The sequence below is a fragment of the Mirounga leonina genome, unplaced genomic scaffold (genome assembly GCF_011800145.1).
Source record: "Mirounga leonina isolate KUSES-001 unplaced genomic scaffold, KU_Mleo_1.0 Mir_91, whole genome shotgun sequence".
Classification (NCBI taxonomy): domain Eukaryota; kingdom Metazoa; phylum Chordata; class Mammalia; order Carnivora; family Phocidae; genus Mirounga; species Mirounga leonina.
The window spans coordinates 36,747,512-36,774,587 of NW_023270839.1; the positions used below are offsets into that span (position 1 = coordinate 36,747,512).

Here is a 27,076-nt window from a genome sequence, read left to right on the forward strand (position 1 = left end):
ACACATGACCATTAATGAATATATAATGAACAAATGAATAAAGCCATCTTAAACACAAAAATCAAAACTAAATTTTTTTTTTAAGACTTTATTTTTTTGTTAGAAAGAGAGAGAGCGTGCACAAGCAGGAGGGAGGGGCAGAGGGAGAGGGAGAAGCAGGTTCCCTGCTGAGCAAGGAGCCTGATATGGGACTGGAACCCAGGACCCTGGGATCATGACCTGAGCTGAAGGCAGACACTTAACCATCTGAGCCACCCAGGCGTCCCAAAAGTAAATTTCAATACAGAAATTATTTTTCATTAAAAAGCATTTTTTCATGTTTGTTTTTTTGGTTTCTATTAATCTGTACATTCTAATTTTTTGTGAAATAATTATTCTTAAATTAACTTTTTAAGGTATAATTTGCATATAGTAAAATGCATTCATTTCCTAAGTATATACTTTGAGAAATTTTGACAAATTTATACCACCCATGTAAATACCAACAAAACAAGATACAGAACATCCCATCACCCCAAAAAGTTCCTTTGAGCCCCTCCCCTTCAGCTAATCCCTGACCCTCCCCCAAACCCAGATCCAAACAACCGCTGATCTGCTTTCACTTACTAGTCTTTTCTAGAGCTTCATGTAAGTGGAATCATAGGATATGTTCTCTTGTGTGTCTGCCTTCTCTTATTAAGCATGTTAAGATTCACCCCCATTACATGTATCACTTTTTTTTTTTTTCCCTTTTTATAGCTGAGTAGTATTCTACTGTTTGGATATGCCACAGTTTGTTTACCCGTTCCTCTTTGGATGGGCATTTGGATTGTTTCCAGTTTGGGGTTATGATTACAAACTTGTTATGAGTGTTCATGTTCAAAGATTTCCGTGGATATGTGTCTTCATTTCTCTTGGGGAAATGCACAGGACTGGAATTGCTGAGTTATATGGTAAATATATATTGGGTTCTATAAGAAACTCTGAAACTGTTTTCCAAAGTGATTATATAATTATACAGTCCCACCAGCAACAGAAGTTCCAGTTGCTATAATCCTTGCCAATAGGTGGTATTGTCATTTTTTTTTCCTCATTAAGGGTTTATTTTGTATTGTCAATTTTTTTTAATGTAGCCCCTGAAATGGGTATCTATCTCCTTGTGGCTTTAATTTGCATTTACCTGATAACTAGTGTTGCTGAACATCTTTAATATTCTTTATGACCATTCATAATCTTTTTGTGTGAAGTATCTTCTAATATTTAACCCAAATTTTCATGGGGATAATGGCATCTTATTTTGGAGTGTAACCGGTTTTCCTTTTTCTTTTTTTTTTTAAGTGAAGTATAACTGACATAAAATATTGTATTTGTTTCACGTGTACAACATAGTGACTTGACATTGGTATACATTGCAAATTACTCACCAGAGTTAAGTCTAGTTACCACCTGTCACCATACAAAGTTCATACAATATTACTGACTGTATGCCCCATGCTATACTTTATGTCCCTATGACATTTATTTTATAACTGGAAGTTTGTACCTTTTGATCCCCTTCACTTATTTCATATCTCCCCAGTACCTTCCCTTCTGACAACCACTACTCTATTTGCTAGGAGTCTGAGGTTTTTGTTTTGTTTTGTTTTGGTTTTTAGTTTCTGCTTGTAAGTGAAATCATACCCTATTTGGCCTTCTCTGTCTGACTTATATCATTTAACATAATAACCTCAAGTTCTATCCATATTGTCACAAATGGCAAGACTTCATTCTTTTTTATGGCTGAGTAATATTCTATTGTATATATACGCCACATCTTTTTTTTTTTTTTTAAGATTTTATTTATTTATTTGACAGAGACAGAGACAGCGAGAGCAGGAACACAAGCAGAGGGAGTGGGAGAGGGAGAAGCAGGCTTCCCGCTGAGCCGGGAGCCCCATGCGGGACTCGATCCCAGGACCCTAGGATCATGACCTGAGCCGAAGGCAAGTCGCTTAACCAACTGAGCCACCTAGGCGCCCCGCCACATCTTCTTTATCCATTCATCTATTGATGGACACTTAAGAGTTGTTTCCACACCTGGGTTATTGTAAATAATGCTGCAATAAACACAGAGGTGATGTATCTTTTCAAATTAGTGTTTTTGTTTTCTTCAGACAGATACTCAGAAGTGGAATTGCTGGATCATATGAAAGTTCTATCATTAATTTTTTGAGGCACCTCCATATTGTTTTCCACAGTGGCTGTACCAATTTTCATTCCCACCAATTGGGCATGAGAGTTCCCTTTTCTCCACATCCTCACCAACACTTGCTATTTCTTATCTATTTGATAAAAGCCATTCTGACAGATGAAAGGTGATATTTCATTGTGCTTTTGATTTTCATTTCCCTGGTGATTAGTGATGCTGAGCATCTTTTCACGTGCCTGTTGGCAACCCCGTATGTCTTCTTTGCAAAAATGCCTATTCAGGTCCTTTGCTCATTTTTTAACGAGATTGTTTGGTTTTTTGGTTATTCAGTTGTATGAGTTCTTTATATATTTTAGATATTAACTGTTTGTCAGATACATGATTTGCAAAATCTTCTCCCATTCAGTAGGCTGCTTTTTTGATATGTTGATGGCTTCCTCTGCTATACAGCTTTTTAGTGTCATGTAGTCACATTTTAAAATTTTTGCTTTTGTTTCTCCTGCCTTTGAAGTCAGATCTAAGAAAACATCTTAGCTAAGACCAATGTCAGGGACCTTGCCATGTACGTTTTCTTCTAGGAGTATTAGATTTGGGTCTTATATTCAAGTCTTTCATCCATTTTGAATTAAATTTGTTATATGGTGTAAAGACAGTGGTCCAGTTTCATGCTTTTATACGTAGTTGTCCCATTTAATTGACAATTACATTCTTTTGCATGTAGCTTTCCAACACATTTACTAAAAAGACTGTCCTTTCCCCACTGTATATTCCTGCCTCCTTTGTTGAAAATTAATTGACCATATGTACATGGGTCTATTTTTGGGCTTTCTAGTCTGTTCCACTGATCTATGTCTCTTTTAATGCCAATACCATACTCTTGATTACCATAGCCTTGTAGAATAGTTTGAATCAGGGAGCATGAGATCTCTGGCATTGTTCTTTCTGGAGATCATTTTGGTTGTTTGGGGTCTTTTGTGTTTTCATACAAATTTTAGAACTGTTCTATTTCTGTGAAAGATGCCGCTGGAATTTTGATATGAATTGCACACAGTCTGTAGAATGCTTTTAGTATGGACAATTTAACAATATAAATTATTTCAATCCATGAGCACGAAATATGTTTCCATTTATCTGTGTCTTCTTCAATTTCTTTCAACAATGTTTTACAGTTTTCAGTGTACAGGTCTTTCACCTACTTGGTTAAATTTATTCCTAGGTATTTTTTTCCAAGATATTTTTTTTTTTCCAAGATATTTTATTCTTTATGATGCACCTGTAAATGGGATTGTTTTCCTAAATTCTCTGATAGTTCATTATTACTGTATAGAAATGCAACAGATTTTTGTATGCTAATTTTGTATCCTGCAACTTTACTGAATTCATTTATTAGCTCTAACAGCTTTTTGATGGAGTCTCACTTCCCTTGTGGTTTGGTGACTCCCTTTAGTGTTTTATTTACATTCCTTCCTTATTTTCTTTTCTTCCTTATTTGTGCATTTACTGTAAGTTTTGCTGGGTGGTTACCTTGAAGTTCACATAAAACATCCTATGTGGATAACAGCCTGTTTGGTTGATAGAAACTTAAATTTGAATACATTCCAAAACTCCACATTTTTACTGTCTCCAGCCCATTTTATATTTTTTTCATGTCACATTTTATACCTTTTTATCCTCTGTATCCATAAACTAATTATTATAACTATGGCTATTTTTACCACTTTTGTCTGTTAACTTTCATTCTAGCTTTAATAAGTTGTTAATCCACCCTTTACTATATATTTACCTTTTCCAGTAAGATTTTTATTTTCATATGCTTTTTTGTTATTAATTAGTGCCATTTCTTTTCAGCTGAAAAAAGTCCCTTTAACATTCTTATAAGCCCAGTTAATCGTTACAAGTTCTTTAGCTTTTGTTTGTCTGAAAAATTCTTTCTCTCTCCTTCTATTCTGAATGATAGCCTTACCAGGTGGAGTATTCTTAGTTGAAAGTTTTTTACTTTCAGTTCTTTGAATATGTCATGTCATTTTCTGGCTTGGCAAAGTTTCGCTGAAAATCTGCTGACTGCCTCATGTGGTTTTCCTGGTACATTAACAAGTTCTTTTTCTCTTGCAGCTTTTAAGATTCTAATTTTTGACAGTTTAATTAAAATGTGTCTTGGTGTTGCAGTCTTTGTGTTCATCTCATTTGGAACCTTCTGGGATATTCCCTTTCCCAGTTTAGGGAAGTTTTCAACCATTATTTCTTCAAATAGATTTTCTGTCCCTTTCTCTCTTCTCCTTTGGGGATTCCTATAAGGTGGATATTATTCTACTTCATGTTGCCTCATAGGTCCCTTCAGTTATCATCTTTTTTCTTTAATTCTCATTTTTTGTTCTGCTGCTCTGTGTGGGTAAATTCCATTGTTTTGTCTTCCAGCTCACTGATCTGTTCTGCTTCATCCAGTCTGCTGCTGAGCCCCGCTGGGGTATTTTTTAATTCAGTTATTGTATTCTTAGGCTCTATGACTTCTATTTGGTCCTTTCATATATTTTATATTTCTTTGTTGAAGTTCCCATTCTATTCATCCCCTCTTCTCCTGAGTTTGGTGAGCATCACTATGACCGTTACTTTGAACTCTTTATCAGGAAAACTATCACCGATTCATTAAGGGTTCTTTTGAGGTTTGCCTTTGTCTTCATTTGGACACATTCCTCTGCCTCCTCATTTTGCTTGATTCTCTGTGTTTGTTTCTATGTATTAGGTGAAAGACCTACTTTTCCCACTGAAGGAGTGGCCTTGAACAGAACAGAACATGACCAATAGGGCCCAGAAGCACAATCCCACCTGGACACCAGAGCCAGGTGCTCCTGGGGCATCTCCTGTGTATGCTATGGGTGCCTGCAAGCTATGGCAGCAAGAGTACGTCTCTGCCTCTCCCACCCATCTCGATGTGGCCCGTTTATCTTTTGTTGTGAAGGTGCTGTTCATCTAGTTTTCGTGACTTTTTCAGAGAAAATTATCTCATCTGTAGCTGTAAAATTGTTATGGCTGTAGGGGAGGTGAGTTCAGGATCTTCCTACCCTGACATCTTGAACAGCCTCCTTTTCCTGAAACCTATTTTTTAATTACCTTTTTGTGAATGGACAGCAAATCAACATTCGTAATTACTATATCCTTAAGTCTGGCAAACATGTCAGTCTGCTTTGGCTTCACAGAAATAGAGGCATCCATTCCTACGGGAAACATAACATTTACAAACTTTTCACCCAATCCAAGTGAACCGATTCAGTGGTATTTAATCAAGTTAAAAAATATACTACCAAGATAGAGAATGAATATAATTACTATTACACATAGTAAAGGTATCAACTTCTATGTATAAGATGCCTAATGAAGATTACAATATCTTTAAGTATTTCATACATAAAAGTGGAAATTTTAAAGACAAAAGAAACTGAATTTCAAAGAGAATCAATCACAGGTCTCCAAACAAATATCCTGTGCATTGGCAAGATCATAAGTGGTCATAGAGGAAGACACACACTATTTCTTAAACAGCCATCTCACAAGCATTTATTATGAAAACTAAGGCTCTGATAATGGAGCATAAATGAATATAATTTGATGAATAAATATTCATTCTACAAAAAACTACATATAAAATAGAATCTTTCTATCCAAAAAAATTTTGGTTATTCTCATAATCTCTAAAGCCGTAATGATTTCTAAAACAGCTCCTCAGGAAAAGAGAATGTCTATAGCTAAGAACCAGTAATAAGCTCAATCTAATACCATACCACCGATGAAATACTTAGTAATATTTGTTGAACAGTACTTACTTTTAATCTTTTCTCAAGTGCTTACTATGTACCAATCACTTTTCTAAATATATGTAAATGCATATATAATCCTACAAATAATTGTCATAACTATCACAACAATCCCATGAATAATTATTACAACTATCTCCATAGGGAACTAAGATACAGAAAGGTTAATTAATTTTCTCAAGGTCAGCTAATAGATGTTAGAGCCAAAACTTAAATCTTGGCAGATTGGTTCAAGAATCCATGGTATAATATGAACCTATCCTTTTATCAAGCTGATGATGAGTAACACAAAATTTCTTTTAGGTACTTCTAGTCTGATGTTATATATGTACAAAAGACAAGGGAAATAAACATAGTTAACATTTTCTTTATTTAGTGAGGTGTTGTGATATTAATTTCTCAGTTTCTCTTTTGGATTTTATTCTGAAAATACAAAAGGAACATAAGCAATTAAGCCTTAGATTTATTCTAAAATTTGAAAAATACATAAGAAATATTTCATGTCAGCTGTGAATCATAACAAATTCACGTCTACCATTTCAAAGTACATCTTTGAAAAGTTTGTGCAAGTCTTCAATATAAGTAAACAAAACAATGACTCAAGAAATCTACCATACACAAACTCACTCTTCCTGGAGGTCTATGTAAAGAAACAGAAATACCTACACCAAGGTATATCATTACTTACCACGTATTCTAATATCTGCAATGTTACACTTCTGATCACAGACAAAGATATTAAATGCATTTAATTCAGCTATGACCTTTAAATCAAACACATCATCTTCAGAAGTACTGCTGGATACTGAAAAATAATAGAAAGCTTGTGATTAGCAAAGTGCAAAGATGATATAACAGACTAAATAATGTAAAATTCACAAAAAGTACATTATGAAATAAGAAGAATCAAAAAGGCTCCCATTAAGATAACATATAATTAATATGGATTTTGACTCAATTTTCAAATGCCAATCAGAAACTAGCATATTCCTCTCCAACTTAAGAATAAAGGCAACCTTTAATAGAACCTTGAAAATACAATTTGCTAGATGGAAACTTTCCTATAATTTTTCTTCCGGGAAAAAAGATTTAGGTCTATGAGACATTAACATAAAGAGCTGAGTTAAAAAAATACAAAAAAATTTATAGTGTGTGTGTGTGTGTGTGTGTGTGTGTATAAGAATCACAATCAAATGGATTCCCTTCAGCTACTTTGGTCCAGGTCTCAACTGATAAATTTAGGACATATTTTTCTAGAGATCTGTCTTGCCTGAGGGAAACAGACCTTTTCCTATAATACTGTAAAAGCACAGGACATCAGTCCTTAATCACCAAGGTGATAACAGGGATTTTTTTTTTCCCTTAAGATGTAAATCAAACCATAAAAACTATAATCAAACCATTAAAATCAACTACATAGCATAACTAGAAAACTGTTTCTTTGGATTAGTAATTTTTGTAGTTTACTGTGAACTTAAACATTGCTCTTTCATTTATTCAACTGTGTGTGTACATGTATGTATATATGCATGTTACATAAAGAAGCATTTCCACAGGTATTAATACAGCAAGGACATTAAAGACAACAATAAAACTCTTTAGTTTATAGCAAAAGTATCGCTCTGATCCCTGGTTAAAAAAAAATCTGATCCTTATATCAGATCTAATATTACTAAGAGTTTTATGCTTTAAAGATGTCAGTAATACAGATGTCACTCAAACAGGCAATGGTCTGAAAATTAAATTACTAGATGTTAGATATTCATACCATGTAATATGAAAGAAAAATAATTTAAATGACATTTGGCTTAAAAATAGGCGCATGTTCACTCAGGATAACATCATATCTAATTCATAGCACAAGCCATATGCTTGAGGAACATCCCATATGTGTGTGTGATTTAAACTCAGTTTTGGTTAGAAACCAAAGTGAGTGTTTCTCTTCCATGATCTTCTTCCTTTTGTGCCCCGCAGAGCATTTAAAATTGTTGAGCACCAGGTGGGTTTATGTGACTGACAGAAATGGGCCTTTGTACTATGCATGACTGTATTCATATTTTAATTTCTTCTGTTCTCACTTGCACTGAAGTGAAGGCTGCAGAGATATCAATGCAAAGTACGTACAACTTTATTTTCCATAAAAGACTGACAGTGAAATCAAATAAAATTACATGATTAATATTAAAAATTTATTTTAAATCCCTCACAAAATTATCCTGTCCCTATTGCAGGAATAAAATTTGCTCTCTTTTGAAACTAACTTAATCTGTCAGAGCAGCTGTAATATTAAGGTGCTAAATATTTGTCCTAGCTTGAAAATATAAGTTATCATACGATTATTAAAAGTTCAGACAGAAAGTATTAGACCATGACTCAGAAGTTAATACCAGCTTTGACAACGATACTTCTGGACTCCCCCACAAGTAGTTTCAGCTCAGATTCCTTCTCAGAAGAGGAAGGTTCAGAGGATGGAACAGCAGATGATAAAAAATCCATGAAGGACAGTAAAGCTTCCAAATGAAGTACTAAGTCTAAGGATGAAAATGAAACCTAAGATAATAAACAATTAGAAAGACAGATTTCAGATATGGTGACATTTTTATGTTAAGCTTCAAACATAAACAAATAAGTATACGTTGAAGAATAATTCCTTTAAGAAAAGATCAATTAAGATCCTTTTTTTAAAAATTTTATTTTATTATGTTAATCACCATACATTACATCATTAGTTTTTGATGTAGTGTTCCATGATTCATTTTTTGCGTTTAACACCCAGTGCCCCATTCAGTACATGCCCTCTTTAATACCCATCACCAGGCTAACCCATCCCCCCACCCCCCTCCCCTCTAGAACCCTCAGTTTGTTTCTCAGTGTCCATAGTCTCTCATGGTTCGTCTCCCCCTCCGATTTCCCCCCCTTCATTTTCCCTTCCTACTATCTTTTTTTTTTAAATATATAATGTGTTATGCAGCCATCAAAAATAACGAAATCTTGCCATTTGCAACGACGTGGATGGAACCAGAGGGTATTATGCTAAGTGAAATAAGTCAATCAGAGAAAGACATGTATCATATGATCTCACTGATATGAGGAATTCTTAATCTCAGGAAACAAACTGAGGGTTGCTGAAGTGGTGGGGGGTGGGAGGGATGGGGTGGCTGGGTGATAGACATCAGGGAGGGTATGTGCTATGGTGAGTGCTGTGAATTGTGTAAGACTGATGAATCACAGACTTGGTCCTTTTTTTTTTTTTTAAAGAAAGAACTCATTCTTACGGTGTTAATCTCAACCAGACAATAAACAAACACTCTGCCCCCCTCATGCCCAACTCTAATTCTGACCTTAGTTGGTGGGTTTTAAGGAAAGATACGGGAAGTACTAGCAGGCCTTAGGTCAATCACATTTCAGATGGGTCCAAGACAGACTATATAAGCTCAAATGTATTGTAAGCAATATCTGTACTGAGCCATGCTTTTAGCTTCATCATTAATTTTATTCTAATCCTAAAGTCAATATATAATTCAAATGTTTAATACATCCATCAACAGTAGGCCAAATAACCATGTATAAAATTCCCTTAAATAGTATATTATTTGTTGGTGAGGATGCGGAGAAAGAGGATGGCTATAAAGCTAGATTTAATAATTAATATAACATTGCCTTATAGAGAATTAGAAAATATTTACCTTCAGTCTCTGCTTGGTATTGTCATGAACGGTTTTAAATTCTGGTCCATCACTGTCTGCCTAGAAATAGTGAAAGATTAAACCACTGGGTTGAAAACACCAAGAATTCACACATTGAAAAAAATATATATATATATACACTTACATACATAGGTATATATACATGTGCATACATATATATGCATATATATATTCTCTACTTTTCAAAGTATGCTATGAAAACATTATAAGCATATTTCTTAACAGCAAAGAGGCATGTGCCAAAAAAAGTGAAGCATTTCTTACATCCTATAGAAGCAAAAACTCAAATTCCTTATCCTACTTAGGATTAAATGCCAAAGGTAGGGAAAAATGCTAGCATATCTAGATTATAACAAATTCAGATTACCACAGAACTTTGTACACTCACTTATTCAACAACATAAGGGTTATTCACAAGGTTATTTTTGGATGCTTGCATAATTCACTACAATCCATGAGCTTTAGAATGAAAAATCTTAGGGGGGAAAATTGAAATACTAAACATGGGAGAATTACATAACTTTATATATTCAAATATTAAGAATCCTAGAAGGAAACCAGGTACCTTTGTCAGTGACATTTTCAGCAGGGGCTCCTCAGTTACATTAGAAGAGTTAATAATGTGAAGTGGCTCTCCTGCAGAGTCTAAAAATAAAAAACACAGGGCAGCTCCAGTAAGTCTTTCAAACATTTCAAATGTACTTTAAAACAGAATTTTACTGTATATTAATCATACCTCAATAAAAGTGGCTTTGGAATAAAAAAACTCCATTAAAAAATTGAAAAAAAAAAACAAACAACCCAGCACCAGTCAATTATAACTTTTGTAACATTTGTTACTGGTATTATTCACATGAATAAATCAGAAAGAATATATTGAAGAACAAAGCTATAAAATACATAAGTTAGGGATTATTCTCAATATGTTTGCTTTACTTAAAGTTACCCCATAGAGTTCCTATAAACTTTAAACATCCATAGCAACTTTAAAAGTTGGCTTAATGCGGGGCGCCTGGGTGGCTCAGTCGTTAAGTGTCTGCCTTTGGCTCACGTCATGATCCCAGGGTCCTGGGATCCAGCCCCACATCGGGCTCCCTGCTCCGCGGGAAGCCTGCTTCTCTCTCTCTCCCACTCCCCCTGCTTGTGTTCCCTCTCTCGCTGTGTCTCTCTCTGTCAAATAAATAAATAAAATCTTAAAAAAAAAAAAAAAAGTTGGCTTAATGCATGTTAAAAAGTGGATTTGAATATATTCTACTTCATGCTAAATATAGATATATATATTTAGATATATTCTTACTTTATGGCAACTACATAGATAATAAATTTTTAAATATCAAATTCCTTTTTATCAAGGTAATAAATTAAATTAACTAATTATGATGACATTAATAAATTGCTTACTATTGACAAAAAGGTAGGGACCACTGCCTATAACATGAATAATTTACACAGACTATAATTCACACTTACCAGGGAACTCAAAGCATCGCATACTAATTTTTTTTAGATAAGCTTTAGCAGTCAGGTCATAGGGTTTAACTTTAGCTCTCATTCCAAGATGCAGGACATTAAGTTCATGTAAAGGCCTTCCTTTCTTCTCTGCTTTTTTCATCAAAGTAATCACAACCTAGAAAAGGCCCAGTATTACCACAAACAATTCCACTTATATACAATGAAGGTAAGTCAACAATTTCATAACCATCCAGAGTGATATAATAAAAATATTCATACAGTGTAAACATGTGCACCACTATTTGTGCCTGGAAAACTGCCTAGTGTTATTTACTTTGGAAGGTACATTTATTTGAATTATTTTTTAAAGATTTTTATTTATTTACTTATTTAACAGAGTGAGAGAGAGAGAGAGCACAAGCAGGGGGAGCAGGAGAGGGAGAAGCAGGCTCCCTGCCGAGCAGGCACATTTACTTGTTCACATTTTTGAAACACTGCCACTATGTTCTAGTGATTAGAATCAAGGCAAAATAAAAAAAAAAGTAGTTCTAATTCCCAGAAGTTCTAGTCTGATGGACAGCCTTTCATCTGGAAGTCTATACAATAAATGGGCAACTTTTATACTAATCCTAAGGCAAGATTTCTCAAACTTGACACCATTGACATTTTGGGCTGGATAATTTTTTACAGTGAGGAAGCAGACTTGTGCACTGTAGGATGTTTAGTGGTAATGCTGGCCTCTCACACTGATTGTCAGCAGCTCCCTCTCCCCAGATAGTGAAAACCAAAAATGTCTTCAGTGTCAAGTATTGGCCTGGGGAATGCAAATTGCCTCCCCTACTTCCCACGTCCTCAGGGAATGGAACTGTAGTAATATTTATTACAAATGATAGGAAAAACAGCTTATGGGTTTTCTATGCACATATGTTAATGAAGCCCATTTGCAAATAGAATGATACATCAATGTTTCAATTATTAAAGCTTATGTATCTTCAATAACTAATATTAACCAGAAAAACAGTTAAGTTTTAAGATGAAAGAAATTAGTTGCAAAGCATATATTTCAGATAAGAAAAGTAGAACCCATTTGTTTTAAAGTTTGTTATTTTTAACTCAGAGGAAGAACACAACCTCTACTATTAATGACAAAGGGATTTTGCAGGAAGTTCTTTCAAGTCCCTTTATCTACTATATTTTCTCATATACTCACACCTTAACCCTGCCCCAGCCCCTTTCCTGATCCCCTTTTCTCAGACTCTACTTACTCTTCCTTAAAAGCTCATCTCAAATGTCACTTCCTCCAGAAAATCTTCCTGACACTCTCAGCCTGCTTAGATCCCCCTCCTTACTATCACAGCCACAAGCTCCTCAGGCACATTTTTAATGGGAGCACTTACAAAATTTTAATTGTTTTCTTGTTAGAGTTCAGAGTCTCTGCCTTTTAACTCTGCATCCTCAGCACTTAGCACATGCAATGAATATTAATGTGTGAATACAGAAGAGGAAAATCCATCTAATCTTTCCTCAAAGATCTGCAGATGGAAAGCAGATAGTGTAGTGGTAATATAATATTTAAAACATGTAGACATACTGTGTTTTATTCTATTAAGGGTTTCTAAAATTTGCAAAGGATTTCTCTGTCACTACTTCCCTTTCCTGACTTGCTTAAATGAAATCCAAAGCAAGCTACATCCCAAGTGTCCTAAAATCATTTGAAAAGCATGTTACAGGACACATGGAACCATGTTCTCTATGAAATATCGTATACCCCAAATATAACTCATCTTTCATAAACTCTCAAATTTACTATAAACTGCACTGCTACATACAAATGATAAATAGCCTACATTAAGATTTTTTCATCCATATCAATAACCTACGAGTTTTAGTAGAGGTAATTCCAAATATCTTTTACTTATTCACTTTACAGAAACAGATGAAAATTACACACCTCTTTGATTTCAAAATTCAGCAGCACATTAATGATGTCTACAGATCTCATTTCTTCCATTCCAGCTGTTAAAGTACCTTGGGAAGCATGTACATCTTGTTTTGCTGTAGAGGTTTCAAGTGGCCCTTTAATTTCACCTAAAGATGTTTAAAAGAAATTCTTTCACTTCTATCCACACATTTTTTTCCATAAATACTCATTGAGGACATGTATGAGTACTCTGGACCTGTGAAAGCACTGAAAATTTACAAATCAGTAATACATAGCTCCAGCCCTTAGAAAGCTTATGGTTTAGTAGAAGAGACATATACATTTAAAATACAAACAAACAGGGCGCCTGGGTGGCTCAGTTGGTTAAGCGTCTGCCTTGGGCTCAGGTCATGATCCCAGGGTCCTGGGATGGAGTCCCGCATCAGGCTCCTTGCTCAGTGGGGAGTCTGCTTCTCCCTCTCCCTCTGCCTGCCACTCTGCCTACTTGTGCTCTCTCTCTCTGTGTCAAATAAATAAATAAAATCTTTAAAAAAAAATTAAATACAAACAAAAGAAGCAGGCTATGCCTGGTCACATTAAGTAGACAAATGTTAATAGACTACAGAAAATAAAGAACATGAAATAGTTATGGGGAGGTCAAGAAAGTTTTAATAAGGGAGTTATCATTCAGGTAGAGCTTAAGGACCTCCTCATACAGAGAAGGCACCCAAGAATAAGATAAGAGATTGTGCAAAATTGTAGACAGCACATCATGATAGGTTTTGGAAACAGAGTTTGATATGATTAAATCATGAGGTGGATAACAAGAGTTAAAGCTAGAAAAGAAAAAAATAGGAGGGATGGTTACAATCTCTTATACCATACAAAAAAGCAAAAGTAAAGCTATATGAAACTGACACTGTTGTGCTGAAAATCACATACTCAGAAATGCAATAAAATTGCTTTCTAAACTGTAATACACAAAATTAATAATAGCTATCACTTGCTTACCTCTGTGCTGGTCACTATGCTAAGGGCTGTACATGGATTGTCTCATTTCATTTTTATATCAACCCTTCAAGATAAAAACTTTATTATCTTCATTTCACCGATGAGCAGATTGAGGTTCAGATAGATTCAGGACGTTGCCCAACTTCACACAGATGGCAAATGGTAGAGTCCAAACTCATCAGTCTCACAATAGCCATTACTCTGAACTAACCCTCATTAACATTACATAAGTTACTAATATTATTGGAATTAACATTATCTATGATCACTAACACAAGAATTCTGTACCATAAACCATACCAGAAAACTCTATAAAAAACCAATGCTGTCAATTATTAACTCTGAGAAAGAAACACATAGGGTGAGGTTTCTTAACTATCACCTTATTCCAGCACTGTTCCACAGTGTGATCCAGGGGAAATGATTCTAGCAAATATTTTGCTTTTACAAAATAATTACTGGAATAGGCAGAGATTTCTTAAGAAATAAAAGGCACTAATCACTTTCAAAAATGATATATTGGAATTCATTACAACTAAATAATTCTTTTCATAAAAGACCCAATTAAGAATGAAAAGCAAATCACAGATAGGGCTATTTCTATGCCTATATCAACACATACACATATAACACACACAACCAACAAAAGGCTCATATCCAGAATGAACAAAGAACTCCAATATATCACTAAGAAAAAAAAAAACTCAATAAAAATAATGGTCAATAGATTTGAATAGTCATGTCATGGAAAAGGATATCCAAATAACCAGGAAGCATATGAAAAGGTGTCAGTTTCATTAGTAATCAGGGAACAAATAAGAACCATAGAAATACCACTGCATATCAGCCAGGATGGCTAAATTTAAAAATATTGACAATACCAAGGGCCAGTGAGAATGTGGAACAACTAGTACCCTCATACATTGCTGGTAAATTAGTACAACCATTCAGAAAATCGTTTGGTATAATATGGCATAAGTTACTGAAGCTAAACGTAAACCTAACAAATGAGCCTAACATGTGAAGCCTAGCTATACAACCAAAAGAAGACAGTATATAAGTATAACAAAAGACATGTATAACAACATTCATAGCAACTTTATTCAAGACAGTCAACAAATGGAAACAACCCAAATGTTTGCCATCAAAGGTAGAATGGATAAAATAAATATTAATGCATTCATATGATAAATATGCACAGGATTAAAAAGAACAACTACCACTACACACAACAACATGGAAGAATCTCCCAAACAAAATAATGACTGAAAGAAGCCAAAAACCAAAGAGTAAACTCTGTATGACTCCATTTATGTGAAATTCAAAAACAGGCAAAACTAATCTATCTGTGGTATTACAAATAAGGATGGCAGTTAATTCTGGGTGGATTTGAGGGCAGGGTGGGTGTTTGGTACTGATTGGGAAGGGGCATACGGAGGCCTTCTGGGGTGAGCTGGAAATGTTCTATATATTAATCATGGTGATTAAGAGCTATATGGTATAGCTATACATAAAAATTCACTGAACTGTACACTTAAGATTTGTGTTCTTTACTACTATTTGTGCTCTGTAATATAGTAAGAAAAAGTTTTTTTAAAAATAAAAATATAGTGAGATACCATTTTTCAATTAGCAATTTAGCAAAAATTTTAATACAAAAAAACAAGCTGGTGGGAGTGCAAAATTAGTACAAGTCCTAAGGGGAGCAATTGGCAAGAGGTGTCAAAAATGTTCAATTAAATTAATTAAATTCATTAACTTAACATATATTAAGTTAATAAAAATTAAATACCCTTTAATCAAGAAGTCCTGGTATTTCCCCTACAGACATATGTGTACTCGTAAAAGTGTATGGACAAGGATATTCAATGTAATGGGTAAGAGTGAAAGACTGAAAACAATCTGCAATGTCCATCAACACAGACTTGCTAAATAAATTATAATACTTCAAGATAATTTAATACCAGGCAGCCATTAGAAAGAATGAGACAGAACTATACATAGTATATTTACAGATATAGAATGAACACCAAGATAAACTGTTATTTGAAATAAAAAAAGCAAAGTGCAGAAATACACACACATATACACATTTATAGGATAGTGCCATTTGTTTGAAAAAAATAACTATATGTGCATGTCATATACATATATAAAAGTTTTAAAAATTAGGTCTGGTAGTTACTTTGCCTTTAAGTCAAAAGGCCATTGCAACTAATAATTTAAATTCTCTGAGTTTTTACTGCAGTACAATTTTTCAGTATTTTCTTTGCTGAGGTGTAATTTATCAAATGTTTTCATTCTTAAAGATATTTTACCACAAAACCCAATTTAAAAATCAGATTAACTATACTACCATAGCCCACTGCCAACTTTGAGTGTTTTTATTTGCATACAGTAATTATTCCAGGAATCCACCAGATGTAAAATGCTTCCTTATGGTTCCTCCTAATTTAATGCAACTTAGAAATAAGTTCGGAACCTATAACCAACTATTGCCATAACTAAAGAGAGTCCATCAGCTCTAACTACAGGTTCATGCAATATTTATTCAACAAATAAACATCTTCTTTCTTTTCATGGTAATACAAATCACAATTTGTAAATATATATTTATGTCATTTTTATTGTCTGTTTCCCCTACTAAATTGTAAAATAAATAGATATGTGTATTATGCCACCTACTGTCAGTCTCTTACCTGTCTTTTGTACTCCTGGTTTCATTTTATTCAAGTCTTCAGTAGCCTCGCCAAGATTTTCTGCTAGTATTCTAAATAAAAGATTAAGATCTTCTTGATTGAGATTAACCTATGAAATATCATTAAAAGAAAAGATAAAGATATTTCATTTTAAAATGAAAAATTTTAGGGGCATCTGGGTGGCTCAGTTGGTTAAGCATCTGCCGTTGGCTCAGGTCATGATCCCAGGGTCCTGACATTGAGTCCCGCATCGGGCTCCCTGCTCAGCAGGGAGGCTGCTTCTCCCTCTCCCCCTCCCTCCTGCTTGTTCTGTCTCTCTCTCTCTCAAATAAATAAATATTTTTTTAATTCCTTTAAAAAACAGCTAAATAAAATGAAACAATTCTAATATAGATAATAAATTACTATTTATAAGACACTGAAGAAAGAATAACCTTAACACTGAAAAATTATATATTCATTATGCACTCAAGTATTTCACTACTTATTTCATTTTATATTTTTGGTTTCAAAGATAATAAAATGTTTGGAGAAAAAAAGGTGATTTATAAATCAGTATTAGTTCCATCTACTTAACTTATATAAACTATAGGGAAAGATAATAATGATTAAGGAAATCAGATCATTTAAAAAAAGTGACAAACTCAGAAAAAACAAAAATTCTACATTTTTAAAAGTAACAATTCCAATGAAATAAAAAGGCTATCTTCAGTATAAAAAATAAGCTTTGCCCTCAATGCTATAGGGGTACTGAGATACCCCTAAAATTAAAAGTATGGGTATATAACATATAAAATGAGATATACTAATAAACAATTTACACACAGATCTCTGCTATTGTGTACATATAGCAAATTTAAAAATTAAATAAGGAAGAGGGGTCCAAGATGGTGGCATAGGAAGACCCTGAACTCACCTCCCACATACACACTAAATCTACAACTACATATGCATCATTTTCCTCTGAGAAAGACCTGAAGCCTGATGAACTGCTCTTCAAAGTGAAAGATAAAAGGACCACACTGAGATAAGCTGGAGAGGCAGAGAGACAAGGTCTCACAAAAAAGCCCTCCCCCAGTGATGTCACACAAAAGGGAAGGATCTCACCAGACAGGTGCTTCTCATGGAGGAGTGAGGAGTTGGTGCTCCCCATGGGGTACCCGTGCCCCTGGGATGTGCACCAAAGCGAGAAGCCCCTAGAATGTCTGGCTTGGAAAACCAACAGGACTGACCTCCAGGGGTCCCAAACTGAGACTCCTCTCTTAAAGGGCTTGTCCCAAGATCCAGTGAAAAACCAGCAGTTTGAAAAGCACCTAGACCGCATATGAGGGAAATTCACTTGCTGATCTGGGGGCACTGGCTGAAGGAGCAGGAGACATCTGAAATACTGCTGGGAGACTGACACGCTGGCAGATGCCACAGTTGCACTCTCCACATGGCCCGCTAGCACAGACAGGCACCCTCCCAGAGCCTTGCTGGGATGAGTGGGGGAGCAGTCACAACACCTGCTGAGGCTGGGCTGCACTGGCAATGGCAGTGCTGCCTCGCAACCTGGCTGGGCCGGAGAACAAAACCGTGGTGCAGTTCTCCCACTTGCCAGCTCAAGTTTGCAAGCGCAGGCAGCTGCAACACACCCATGGCTGGAGTGGGTGAGTGGTCCCGGCATTTTCCCACTCCCAGACTAAAGTCAGTACACAGACGCACAAGGCACTAGCCTGTTTTGCTGCTGAAAGCTCATGGGCACACGCAGTCAAGACATTTTCCCACTGCCTTTCTGAAGCCAGGGAGCATGCTCCGCCCCCTACACTCACAAGGTGTCTTCCTAAAGCCAGCAGGCATGTGCAATCCACAAAGTGAACACCCTGGATCGCCTGGCCCTGCTAGCCAAGAAGGCTGGTGTTCCAGAGCTCCACAGGACCGTAACTATCAGAAAGACAGTTCTTGGCAAGTTACCACTCCCAGGGCAATGCACAGACAGCAGACTGAAGCACATCCTTAGTCTATGAAAAAGACCTATTCACTCAACCTTGAGCATCAGCCTAAGGGACAGACTTCAGGTTTCCCACACATCTAGAGGCTAAAGAGGAGCTTTCAGGGTATGAAAGCAGGGAGACACTAGCCTTGCACATCCTCTTGGCCTCATTACAGCTAGACAAGACTTCCCAGAAAGGAGTTCATACACTCATTTATACACCAATGCAATATACTAATTTTTTCAGTTGTTGCTCAGTGGACACCTCCAGATCTCCTAGTCTGGAGCCCAGCAGGGATTATGACTGCAGTCCCATAGGACTGTATATATTTGCATATTTTAAAAGCTGTTGCCTGAGGGTCTGGCTTCCAATCAGCTTAAAACCAGGTGCCAAATTGGGTGCCTGGGTGGCTCAGTTGGTTAAGCGACTGCCTTCACCTCAGGTCATGATCCTGGAGTCCCGAGATCAAGTCCCGTATCAGGCTCCCTGCTCAGCAGGGTGTCTGCTTCTCCCTCTGACCCTCCCCCCTCTCATGCTCTATCCCATTCTCTCTCTCAAATAAATAAATAAAACCTTTAAAAAAAAAAAAAACTAGGTGCTAAATAATATTCCTCCACTTGGATCCACTGATAGATCTTTTTTTTTTTAAGATTATTTGTTTATTTATTTGACAGAGAAAGAGACAGCTGGAGAGGGAACAGAAGGAGGGGGAGTGGGAGCAAGAGAAGTAGGCTCCTGGCTGAGCAGGGAGCCCAATGCAGGGCTCAATCCCAGGACCCTGGAATCATGACCTGAACCGAAGGCAGACGCTTAGTGACTGAGCCACCCAGGCGCCCCTCCACTGACAGATCTTGATACACTCTTAAATAATGAGGGCATACCAATAATAAATCAGGCGGTTTTGACAACCACAAAAGCTCAAGAGACAACCACAAGCTATGGCAAGATTGAAAGAGAAGGACCATCACCTAAACAAGGCCATTCATTCAAGACTGAAAAAAGGAGTTGTTTCACCTAATAAATAGGAACAAACACAGAAAGTCAAGCAAAATGAGGAAACAAATATTTTCAAATTAGAGAATACAAAACCTCAGAAAAACACTTTAATAATATTTAGATGAGCAATCTACCTGATAAAGAATTAAAGTTATGATCATAAAGCTACTCATTGAACTCAGGAGAAGAATGGATGAACACAGTGGAAACTTCAACAAGGAGATATAAAATATAAGAAAGTACCAAACAGAAGTCAGGGAACTAAAGATACAAAACTGAACTGAAAAATACCCTAGAGGGGTTCAGCAGCAGATTGGATGAAGGAGAACAGATCAGTGAACAGGAAGATAAAGCAACAGAACTCACCAACACAGAGTAATAACAACATTTAAAAATTTTTAAAAATGAAGCTATCTTAAGGGACTTTGGGGACAACAACGAACAGAAGAATATTAACATTACAGAAGTCTCAGAGGAGAAGAGAGAGGAAAGGGGCAGACAACTTTTTGAAGAAATAATACCTGAAAACTTCCCTAACCTAGGGAAGGAAACAGATATCCAGGTCCAGGAAGCCCAGAGAGTACTAAAAAAGATGAACCCAAGGAGCACTACACCAAGACACATTATAATTAAAATGTTAAAAGTAAAAGATAAAGAGAGAATCTTAAAAGCAGCAAGACAAAAACAACTTGTTATGTTCAAGGGAAACCCATAAGGCTATTGGCAAATTTCTTAGAAGAAACTTTACAAGCCAAAGGAGTAGCAAGACCTATTCAAAGTACTAAAAAAAATTTCCAACGAAGAATACTCTACCTAGCAAGTTTATCATTCAAATAGAAGGAGAGATAAAGTGTTTCTCAGACAAGCAAAAGCTAAAGGAGTTCAGAACCACTAAACCAGCCTTTTAAGAATGTTAAAAAAGACTTATGATGAAAAGAAATGGCACTAATTAATAAAGAGAAAACATATGAAAGTAAAAATCTCACTGGAAAAGGTAAATATATAGTAAAGGTAGTAGATTAATCACTTATAAAACTACTAAAAATGTTTTAAAAAAGCAGTAAAAATAAAAGATGTAAAAAGGGACATCAAAAACAAACTCTGTGGGAGGTGAAGAGTTTTGGATGTGTTCAAATTTAAGTGTTACATGTAAAAGAATGAAACTGGACCACTTTCTTACACTATATACAAAAATTAACTCAAATGGATGAAACTCTTGAATGTGAGACCTGAAACCATAAAGCTCCTAAAAAAAAAAAAATAGGTGCTAAGCTCCTTAACTTCGATCTTAAAGATTTTTCCTTAGATCTGACTCTAAAGACAAGGGCAGCAAAAGGAAAAATAACCAACTGGAACTATATCAACTAAAAAGCTTCTGCACAGAAAAAGAAACCATTATTAAAATGAAAAGGCAACTGACTGAATGGGAAAAGATATTTGCAAGTCATATATCTGATAAGCACTTAATATCCAAAATATATAAAGAACTCATACAACTCAGTAATAAAAAAAACAATCTGGTTAGGGGCAACTAGGTGGCTCAGCCGTTAAGCGTCTGCCTTTGGCTCAGGTCACGATCCCAGGGTCCTGGGATCAAGCCCCTCATCGGGCTCCCTACTCAACAGGAAGCCTGCTTCTCCCTCTCACATTCCCCTTGCTTGTGTTCCCTCTCTCGCTGTCTCTCTCTGTCAAATAAATAAATAAATAAAATTTTAAAACAAAACAAAACAAAAAACCAATCTGGTTAAAAAATGAGCAAAGGATCTGAAAAGACATTCTTCCAAGAGACACAGAAATGACAAACAAGTACATAAAAAGATGCTCAACATCATTACTCATCAGGGAAATGAAATCAAAACCACAATTACATATCACTGCACACCTCTCAGAATGACTACTACCCAAAAGACAAGAAACAACTAGTACTGGCAAGGAGGTAGAGAAAAGGGAGCCCACAGGTCCTGTTGATAGGAATGTAAACTGGTACAGCCACTATGGAAAACAGTATGGAGGTTCCTAAAAAAAAAAAAAAGAACTACCATGTGATCCAGCCATTCCACTACTGCTTATCTATCCAAAGAAAACAAAAACACTTATGCCTAATGATGTAAGTCAGAGAAAGACAAATACAGCATGATTTTACTTATATGTGAAATCTAAAAAACAAAACAAAACAAAAACTAGGCTCATAGACACAGAAAACAGACTGGTGGTTGGTTCCCAGAGGGGAAGGGGGGTTAGGGGTATGAAATGGGTGAAAGGGATTAATAAGAGCAAACTTCCAGTTATAATATAAATAAGTCATGAGGATGTTAATATACAGTATGGAAAATATAGTCAATAATACAATATTAACTTTGTAAGATGATAGATGATAAAAGACATTATGGTGACTATTTTGCAATGTATATAAATGTTGAATCACTATGTTATACACCCAAAACTAATATTGTATATCAACTGTACATATATACATACATACATACATACACCAATGTTAAGTTACACTTAACTGAAGATTAAATTCTGCTAAATAATAAACATCTTTTTGGACAAGACCTCATTGAAATTTTTTGTACGCCAATCAGTAAACAATTTCATGTATCATATGGATTTATACTAAGAAAGTCTTCAGAATCTAAAATTTCAGTAATGAGTTTTTTTTCACTCATATACTTACATTCATTGACTCAAGATGTCCTTTAATTTCTACAACAGGCACTTTGTGATACCAAGATGCAGCTAGATTCCGATTTACAGAAAATTCCAAGTTAGTTGGGTGCAAGAGCTGAATATCAGGATGGGAAATGCCTGGCTGGATCACTGTCCTAATTAAAAATATAATTGATATCTATGCATAAACATAGAAGGAAAATGCAACCTATCATTAAAAGGACACAAAATCAAAAGTTGCTGCTCTAAACACTGATTTGAAACAGTGCTAATTAAATATTTTCTAATCTCAATCAATAATTCACTTTAAGGACAGATTAAAATACATGATATACAATCAGCCATTAAGAAAACCTTCTTCAAACAGTAGGACACACATGGATTAAATTTTAAAAAGAAATTCATATTGTTGAATATATGGGGGGAATCATCAAATACAGCTGTACAAGGACTGATATATGCATTTATACAGAGATTTTTTTAAAATGGCAAGATGAACAGTTAGCATTTTCTAAAGAGTTTGATAAAGCTCTTCTCCAGAATTTTCTTTTTTTTTTTTAAAGATTTTATTTATTTATTTGAGAGAGAGAGAATGAGACAGAGCACATGAGAGGGGGGAGGGTCAGAGGGAGAAGCAGACTCCCTGCCGAGCAGGGAGCCCGATGCAGGGACTCGATCCAGGGACTCCAGGATCATGACCTGAGCCGAAGGCAGTCGCCTAACCAACTGAGCCACCCAGGCGCCCTTCTCCAGAATTATTTTCTGAACTTGCCTTATAATTTTCCTTTTTTATTCAGGATAATTAAATCTCCTTGGATGGGGTAGAAAATGATTTTAAAATGTATGATATAGAGACTTTCATGTTCACCTGGTGGGAGTTCTACAGATACATCATTATTTACACAGATACTTACAGAAATATACAAGCTCAATTAAATCATGAGGAATCACTCAGACAAAACCAAACTGAGAGACATTCCATGAAATAACTAGACTGTACTCTTCAAAACTGTCATCATCATGGAAGACTAAGAAAGGCTGAAGAACTATTCCAGAGCAAGTACCTATCAGTATAGAAATCCCCCTCAGTAGTATGGGATACAATTAAATGCCATACGTGATCCTGGATCAAGGGGAAAATTACTGTAATGGACACTACTGGGACAACTGGTAAAATCTGAATATTGACTGCATATTAGATATTATTGTTGGATCAGTGTTAAATTTCCAGAATTTGAAATTGCATCATGGTTATATAAGAGGATGTATGCTCTTGTTCTTAGGAGACACATGCTAAAGCATTTAGAGCAAAGGGTTAAGATGTCTATACTCAAAAGGTTCAGCAAAAAATGTTTTAACTTCCAGTTATAAAATAAATTAAGTCCTGGGGATGTAATGTACAGCAAGGTGACTAGCTAATAATACTGTATTGTATTTTTAAAAGTTTCTAAGAGAGTAGATCTTAAAAGATCATCACAAGAAAAAGAACTGTAATTATGTGTAGTGATGAATGTTAACTAGACTTATGGTGGTGATTGTTTCACAATATATACAAATATTGAATCATGTTATACACCTGAAACTAAGATAATAAGTCAATTTCATCTCACCTGGAAAAATTAACTTAAAAAGATGTTCCAAATGATAATACTATGCATACACTTAGAGTTAAAGCAAATGTAAACAACTGGTGAACCTAGGTGAAGGATTGTAAGTGTGTCCATGGTAAAATTTCTGGAATTTTTCTGTTAAGTTTGAAATTTCTCAAAATAAAAAGTTGATTTAAAAAAAAAAAACTATTCAGGGGTGCCTGGGTGGCCAGTCGGTTAAGTATCTGCCTTCGGCTCAGGTCATGTTCTTGGGGTCCTGGGATCAAGCCCCACGTCATCCTTGAGCTCCTTGCTGAGCAAGGAGCCTGCTTCTCCCTCTCCCCACCTCACCCCTGCTCATGTTTCTCTTGCTATCTCTCTCTCTCTAATAAGTAAAATCTTTTCAAAAAATGAATTAATAAGTAAATATTCTGTGCAACAGAAGCACTGTGGGTATAAATTTCAACATACACAAAATTTCATGGAAAACATTAAATAATACTTAAATCCATAATTATTGAAAGAGAGTATACCTAGAGAGCTTGAGCTTTGTTAGCTGCACATCCATTCTATCAATTACTGGAGGGTTTAAATGGTCTTCCCCAGACACCAGACTAAACTGATTTTGAACTCTGATTAGCCCAAGATCGACCACTACTGCATTAGTGGAAATGGAAGACTGTGGGATGACTATAACTGGTGCTTTCAGATCAATACTGAGAGAAACACGAAAACTCCTCTGGGCAAGATCTTTCACACTCCTGGCAGCCTTTTCTGCAGCCTGCGCAGTGGCAGCACTTAGAGCTTCTTTGGCTGTCTGGAAATTGTTCAGGAAGTTCTGTAGACACAAAGTATAAAAGAAGATAAACAGATGATAAGCACATCATTAATAATGCAATCTTCTTTTTTATCTATGCACTATTTTTTTCCTGCACATAACTTTCAATTGAGTCTTATTTATCTAAAATTAGGAAGGAATCACCGATCATCCATCTGTATTTATGAGCTACCTGATAAGGGCTAAGGGTATTTGGCTGAGGAACAGAAGGGGGAAAAAAGCATTTTCAGTATTTCTTTACTTGTAAATTTGGTTGCACTATGTTCTGGCAAAAAAATAATTCCAGTTCTAGACAAAAATCATTAAATGACTCAGATTTCAGCTGTTAAAATGAGGTTTTGACCTCTACATTAATACATAAATACCATCTATAATCAAAACAATGCACGTCCTAAAATCCAAACTTTGTAAGATCTGCAATCATAACTACCAGACTTAAGTATTTCTAAGTTGAAAAATCAATATATAAATAGAGATTTTACCAGTAGTGACATGAGGAATTTATGAAGATAGACAATCTGAATACAGCCAACACTCAGTGATACCACACCATCCACTTTGGACATGTCAGTATAGGACTCTCCCTCAGTAGCATCTGGATACAAATCCAAGTTAAAATGAAAAACTTCATTTCCCATTATTGAGACAGCCTGAAAAGCAGAGATTTGAATGTACTATTTCCAAGAGGATAATGACAAAATAAACTCTCATTTAAAAGGGGCTTATATTTTTAATCATTATTGAAACAAAGATTTGTGTATCAAGACATATTTCATTAATATTTCTTAAAGTATATTTAAAAATAAAATCTCACATTCAATTATCAAAACATTAGCTATCTATTTACTACACCTACTTTTTTATGGACTGTCTTAGGATCAACATCTGTGACAATAATATTTTCCAATCTGGCAAATAGTGACTGTTTTCTTGACTGAAGAGAAAGAGAAGAATCAAGACCTGAAAAAAAAATTATATTATTACAGTTTCTAAAGACCTACCATAATAAGATCAAGGTATTTCTTTTCATTGTGTAATTTTATTTGGGGGTGAAAATTTAGCTATATTTGAACTCCCAACTGATAAATAAGCGGCAATATTATATATTTTTAGTGTTATAAACAATGAAACCTATAAATTCATTATAAGTCAATTACCCGAATTTTCAACCTTCTGGAAAAACTATACCTAGTACAAACTGAATATCATGGGGTTTCAGGAAACCCTTTATATCTTATATCCAGTCATTTACACAGAAGCTCTAAGTTTCATGAATCAAATTTACTACAGATACACTGCCAGCTTGGAAAGAACAACAACAAAAAAACACGTAATTTTGGGGGCTTTTAGTTATTTAAGAATTTCATTAAGTATATTCTTTACATTTATCGGATCACAGTGAGCTGGTAAAGACAGAATCAGATTAGTCTCAGCAGCTTCGGCCTAAAAGAACGTAATGGGCTCATAGGCTCTCCTCTTCATTGTAAGGTTGTTTTGCATTTGTACCAATAGAAAGCATATTCGTAGACCTTAACCTGAATTCTGGATTGACATCTATCCCAGCTAATCAACAGCATCCCCACATGGACGTTAGTATCTCTTTTCACCTCCAAGACAACTCTCAGAAAGATTCAAAATACTAATATATGTGCTTCAATTTGATGGTCAGATTCTGACCAGCAGCTATCGCCCAAAGAGCAAAGAAAACATGCAGTTCAATTATGTCATGAAAAAAATTATCGTTTTTTGGGCGCCTGGGTGGCTCAGTTGGTTGAGCGACTGCCTTCGGCTCAGGTCATGATCCTGGAGTCCCAGGATGGAGTCCCGCATCAGGCTTCCTGCTCAGCAGGGAGTCTGCTTCTCCCTCTGCCCCTCCCCCCTCTCATGTACTCCCTCTCTCTCATTCTCTCTGTCTCAAATAAATAAAATCTTTAAAAAAAAAAAAAATTATCGTTTTCACAGCTCAGAGCCCTCCATTTATGTATTTTTAACATTTTTTAAAAAGCTATCTTTTAAACAATTTTTAACAGTGTGAAAACTTTTACCTTGAATCTTGATTTCAGCAATATTGTTCTTCTCATCGCAAACAGTGACACAGAAAGCATTCAATTTGGCAAACAGCCTGAAGTCAATAATGTCCCTATCTTTAGAGGATACAATCACTAAAAATAAAACAAAGCATTCTATCACATGGGATTCTAGTAATTCAAACTGTATTAAGGTTTCTTCCTTAGATTAAGT

At 35.4% G+C, this 27,076-nt stretch overlaps 1 protein-coding gene across 2 annotated transcripts in view; it reads right to left on the reverse strand.

Annotated features, from left to right (window-relative positions):
• Nucleotides 1-27,076, reverse strand: part of VPS13C (vacuolar protein sorting 13 homolog C) — a 178,142-nt gene that overhangs the window by 73,234 nt on the left and 77,832 nt on the right. For both annotated transcript variants that reach the window (XM_034994053.1, XM_034994052.1), the window contains exons 30-42: nucleotides 26,881-26,997; nucleotides 25,692-25,795; nucleotides 25,318-25,485; nucleotides 24,531-24,835; nucleotides 22,416-22,563; nucleotides 16,767-16,875; nucleotides 13,087-13,223; nucleotides 11,154-11,310; nucleotides 10,249-10,328; nucleotides 9,663-9,722; nucleotides 8,364-8,526; nucleotides 6,665-6,781; nucleotides 5,276-5,379 (exon numbers count right to left, since the gene is read on the reverse strand). In XM_034994053.1, coding sequence (XP_034849944.1) covers nucleotides 5,276-5,379; nucleotides 6,665-6,781; nucleotides 8,364-8,526; nucleotides 9,663-9,722; nucleotides 10,249-10,328; nucleotides 11,154-11,310; nucleotides 13,087-13,223; nucleotides 16,767-16,875; nucleotides 22,416-22,563; nucleotides 24,531-24,835; nucleotides 25,318-25,485; nucleotides 25,692-25,795; nucleotides 26,881-26,997 — 1,769 coding nt within the window. The remainder of the gene's footprint in view (nucleotides 1-5,275; nucleotides 5,380-6,664; nucleotides 6,782-8,363; nucleotides 8,527-9,662; nucleotides 9,723-10,248; nucleotides 10,329-11,153; nucleotides 11,311-13,086; nucleotides 13,224-16,766; nucleotides 16,876-22,415; nucleotides 22,564-24,530; nucleotides 24,836-25,317; nucleotides 25,486-25,691; nucleotides 25,796-26,880; nucleotides 26,998-27,076) is intronic.